The 5,295-nt window shown below is 29.0% G+C and overlaps 1 protein-coding gene across 1 annotated transcript in view; it reads right to left on the bottom strand.

Annotated features, from left to right (window-relative positions):
- Positions 1 to 3,130: 3,130 nt before the first annotated feature.
- The window catches only part of LOC111716228 (protein mesh), a 25,056-nt gene continuing 22,891 nt past the window's right edge, over positions 3,131 to 5,295 (bottom strand). Inside the window, exons 37-39 of the mRNA XM_023491666.1 lie at positions 4,846 to 4,931; positions 4,295 to 4,439; positions 3,131 to 3,346 (exon numbers count right to left, since the gene is read on the bottom strand). Coding sequence (XP_023347434.1) covers positions 3,253 to 3,346; positions 4,295 to 4,439; positions 4,846 to 4,931 — 325 coding nt within the window. The 3' untranslated portion in view covers positions 3,131 to 3,252. The remainder of the gene's footprint in view (positions 3,347 to 4,294; positions 4,440 to 4,845; positions 4,932 to 5,295) is intronic.

Raw genomic sequence — 5,295 nt, 5'->3', positions numbered from 1 at the left:
TAGAATAATTAAATAATACTAAGATTTGAATTTTTTAAAACTGTGTTGGATCTAAAATAAAATTGATTTTTCAGGAATAAATGTGACGTCATCCAAAGTCAGTTTTGCTATTTATTCACAGCATTTGAAATAGATCTCTGTCAACGAAGAACAGTTGAAAGAGAAACTGTTGTGATTGGGATTTGGGGGATGTCACTCTTTAAATGAAAGTTAACAATAAATTACATTTACCATTAAATACCTATAGTTTGAAGTATATCTGATCATAGTTAAGAGGCTCAGTTCGTCTATTTAAAAGTCGCCATCTTGGTTCGGAATACTTTCAGAAGAATCTATAAAAATATCAAGAATTATCTATTTCAATTATAAAAACTAAATCATTTTACCAATAGTTTTAATTTGTACATGCAATAAAGTACTCCGAATACATTTTAAGGTTCTTAAAACGTTCATTTTAAATTGTCCTTGGTGGCCTAGGGGGGGAGGGGGAAGGGTGGGATTTAAGTGAAGAGGGGAAATACTTTTACGTCAGACTTTCCTATTAATCATTTATTTTGAATTCTGAGAACCTACAGTTAAGAGTAAAAAAACGTGTTTCATCATTATTTTGAATTTTAAAGTAACAAATTTGGTCAGAGCAAATACGACATCTACTAGCTAACATAGATTTTACACGTAAAGTATTTTACAATGTTTACATGTAAAATCTATGTTAACTAGTAGATGTGTGTCTTTCTATGAGACTATTGAAGAAAGTTTATAAGCTTTGCATTAGATTTCTTTCTAATTTATGCAAAAATTACCTAAGCACAGCTGTTGGCAGAAAGGAATTGAGTTTTTGCCAAAACCTCAAATTTTCTAATTTCTATATCTCTGCAACCAGAGGGTATAAACCTTTGATATTTGATCTAACAGAATTAATAGTTTGAAATATCTAAGGTCTACGACATTGGGTTGCCAAGATATAGGGATAAGAATATTTGAGTTTGTGGCAAAAACTCAGTTCCTTTATTTTCCATTGCAAATGATTGTTCTGTAAATCTTTCTGATCTTAATAAAATGTTAGTTAAGAAACAAATGAAATATTTTGATGTCCCATTGGACCATGCAAGGAAAGTTCCGGTCTTACAAGAACTTTTAAATACAAGAACGAATAATTTATACGTTGAAGGATTCGATTATTACGTAATAACTGAAATGATAAATATGTTATGTATAGATTAAATTAGCGACATTCTTTTGAAATTAAATATTTTCTAAATATTTTCATCAAAATTAAAAAATAATAAAATTTTCAGATTTAAAGCTTTAAAGCAATCAGAAATTTCTCCTTTTATGACACATTTTTAATATTTGAAGTGAAACAGAAAACTAAACGATACAAAATGCTTCTCAACCGCCAACTTCTAAAGGGTATTTTCCCAAATGTTGGGGGCTTTTAGCTTTCTAATACAAAAATGTCCATCTGCTAGTGAACTCGAATGAGTTTGTACTCAAAAATTTGCCCGTGGAATGTTTTTTTTTTGAATTAAGAAAAAAATAGATTTTTGAAAAAATTGTTTTTTTTGAAAAAACAATGTTAAACTTTTTTTAGCCTATGTTACATGGTTTCACTCAAAAAAATTCAGCCCATTTGATCTAGCTGTAGCTGTTTGCCCAGTTATAGCTAACATATAAACATAAAATAAACATAATTGAGAAAAGAGAAATATAATATAGATAACTATTTATAACAATATTGTCTTAATTTACACTGTTATAACAGTTTTTCCGAGAGTCTTCAAACATTTTAAATTTGTATTTTCCCCAAAAATAAAAAAAATAAAATAAAATTAAATTAAATTAACTTTTTTTAGAAATATTCGGGAACCAATGAAACTTTGTAGCACTATGCTATAATATGTAATCTACTTCTTATTTAACATTATAGAACAAAGATTAGTTTAGAACAGGTCAATAATAATGCTTACCATGAAGTGACCATGAGTGATAAAGTTCAAATAGTTTCATCTTCTATATATAAATTTGGCTTGTCTGTCTGTTTGTCTGTCTGGGTGTCTGCTTGTTTGTATCCAATAAACGTCAAAACAGCTGAACCGATCGGGCCCAAATTTTTTGTGGGACATCACGTGACCACAGGGAAGGTTTATGAATTATAAAAATTTAAAAAAAATGTGTTTTAAAGGTTTTCATTTGTAAAAAATTTAAATTCTTGAAAATCCGCGAATTTTTTAAAAAATCCGCAAATTTTTTTTCTTCTTTGTTTTAAAATGTAAACAAAAAGAACGTGTTCACAATTTAAATGGAAGATGGGGGCTAAGCGCCCTAAAAGCCTAGTAAACATATAATTCAACAGTCTTAGGATGCATTCGAGTTTTAGCGATTTTAAGAAGTTTATCTACTCTTGAAGAATGAAAATTGAAAACTTAATAAATGTTCTCAAATTAGCAGTAAACATTCCATTTATAAGGTTTAAAAATTGAACAAAGTTTAACTGTAATTGTAAAATTTTGTTCATGTTTTAATACTGTGGTGTAGCCTAAAAGCTGTGTAAGATAGTTACTAGTTTAGAAAAGTAAAATTTTGCAGAGGTTTCGTGAGTTTCAGAAGCTTACAAATATGTCAAGCATTTACAGGGTTATCCACTAATAATAAAGCTTCAGCTAGACGACTGTTAGGAATTTTCCATACATTTATGGTATTCCGCAGCTGCTTTGAAAAAAATCAATTCCTAAAGTTTAAAAAGCATCCGAAATTTAATTATTGTAATTTAGATATCATATTTGCGATCAAGATTTTTTGGAGAGAATATATCATTTTAATTTCTAAATATATTGAATAAAAATAATAAACATATATATTAAATGTATAGCTTTTTAGTTTATTTCACCATTTTTTTTAGTGCAAAGTTATAATATTTAGACAAATATACTGTCCATATGTTACATATGATACATTCCAAAAAATAAATTGACATTCTTTGTGAGAATCCGAGCAAATATTTAAAAAGTAAAGAAAATAATAGAATACAAAGTGATAGCCAGAAAACAAAGCAAATGATTTCACTAATAACATTTACTAAATCACTGTAAGCTTTAAGGTTACAGCTTCACAAAACACGTTACAATCATAACTGTAAAAAATACTTTATTGTCTTAAAAAATAAATGTTATAACATTATTAATTCACTTCTTTAAATGGTTTCTTGTATAATTTATCATTTCTTAAAGTTCTTTTAACATTTTCCATTTTCTATCTTGGTTTGTAATTATCTCTGGATTCTCGTCTGATAATGTCGTCTTCATAAATATTTTTGTTCCCTCTCATATCATCCATTGGAACACCTCTGAAAACAAAATTAATATGGAGCCCTTTACACAATTTAACCCATAAACTTTGGAGATATCGAAAGAATTTATAAAATGTCGTCTTGACAAATTTTCAATGGGTTTTATACTGTTATCAGTAATAATAAAATTAAATAAACACCCGCAAAATATGCGAGAACAGCTTTAAAGAGCTCTATTAAAATAATTCATTTAAAAACTAAATATCTTCAGCATTCCATTATCTTTTTGAGATCTAGATATTTATTATCTCCGTATCGAGATTATATTAATTGTACAAAATTGTTCACATGTATTTAATAAAGCTATTTTACGATACTATCGTTTACATACATTTTTAAATTAATTAAGAAAAAATCAAACGGATACATTTTATCGTTTTTTCCTGCTACAATTGATGATACATTTATATTCAAGTATTGATAAGACTGCATTTCAGGATAAAAAACAAACTACATTATTTATAAAAGGATAGCATTCCATTATCAGTAGGTTTGAAAATCGACATTTAATAAATTCTCTCAGAAGTTCTGTGTTAAACTATAGCATCTTTTTTAATTAAAAAATAAGGAAGTAAATGAAGCCATTTATATTTTAAATATAAAACATGTATTTTTTGTTGTTTTTTGTATCCAATAATCATCATCAAAATGGCGCAACCGATCAGGATAGTTTCTAGAGAGTTTATTATATGCAAAAGTAAGGAAGTAACATTTTTATTCTTTGAAGACTGTCAGTCTTTTTTAAATTTTTATTTATCGGGTCAAAATGTTTTGTGGCATCTCACATTATCTCTTTTTTTTAAGTTTCAACGATTATGACAAAAAAATTTACGAATTCTTACAAAAATATCTCTTAAAATGTTAAAGAAGAAAACGTAGTTGCCCGTATTTTAAAAGATAAGCTTAGTTTTGTAAAAAAAATATTTACTTAGAATCCCAACTTACTGATTTCCTCCTGGATAATCCTCCTCATCTCCTCTATTGCGCATGTGCTGGATAAAGCAGAAAATAAAACAGCTGATTGGCACAAGAACAGCGAGCACAATGCCGCTGGTGATTCCAGCTTGCATGGAGTTATACTGATCTTGAGCTAAAAAAAAATATCTTTTTAATCTTTTTACAAAATCAGTTTTATTCTTATTTTTTTATTAAACTTATTACAAAACACAGGGTTTTTTTTACTTTTACTATTTTTATTGTATTGGAGTCTGCCTATTTTTAAGTGTCCCTTTATGTGAGGATGGCAATGCCCGATTTACAACGGTACCTCTAAAGCTTTTTCTGTACAACTATAAATTATACATCCATTCAAATCTCATTTTACTGATTATTTTTATATTCTCTGCGAAAGTGCATTTCTTGCTTAAAAGAAGCAAGAGAGAAAATATTAAAATTTTGAGTCAGAAAAACTAGGCATCTCCCAAATTTTTAACCAGATTAATGTTTTAAAGGTACCCTTGAGACAAAAGCAAAAAAGTGTGAATTGAGATACTAACGTATACAGCTGGCATCTCCCAGCTCCGGCCAATTCCAATCTCCAGAATCATAACACCATCGCCTTCTCTCTCCAACCAGTACATACCTAGGAGAAAAATATTGAAAACCTTAACCTTCAAGTCCGATCCTAGGGTCGACTTAATGACAAACTTTGGGGAACGATTGTTTTAATGCTCGATGTCTCCCGTTCTAATCCTCTAACTTTTTTGAGATATCTAAGGGGCAACCTCAAAAGACGGACAGTGTTAATACGTAAGTTAGACTTTTCGAGAAAGAACGGCCTCAGAAACAAAAATGATTTCTACAGGGAGAACCAGAAAACTCTGTAATAGGAAGACAACTTTTAGACACAAATTATGACTTTACATAGTCAATTGACTATGAGTCCCTTCTAACTTTAACCTATCTCTGCTGGGGTACTTGAAAACCAGGATATGCTGGGGGGGGGG

The sequence above is a fragment of the Eurytemora carolleeae genome, unplaced genomic scaffold (genome assembly GCF_000591075.1).
Source record: "Eurytemora carolleeae unplaced genomic scaffold, Eaff_2.0 scaffold1978, whole genome shotgun sequence".
Classification (NCBI taxonomy): domain Eukaryota; kingdom Metazoa; phylum Arthropoda; class Copepoda; order Calanoida; family Temoridae; genus Eurytemora; species Eurytemora carolleeae.
The sequence above is the reverse complement of the archived record's forward strand: the minus strand, read 5'-3'. Positions and strand labels throughout refer to the sequence as shown.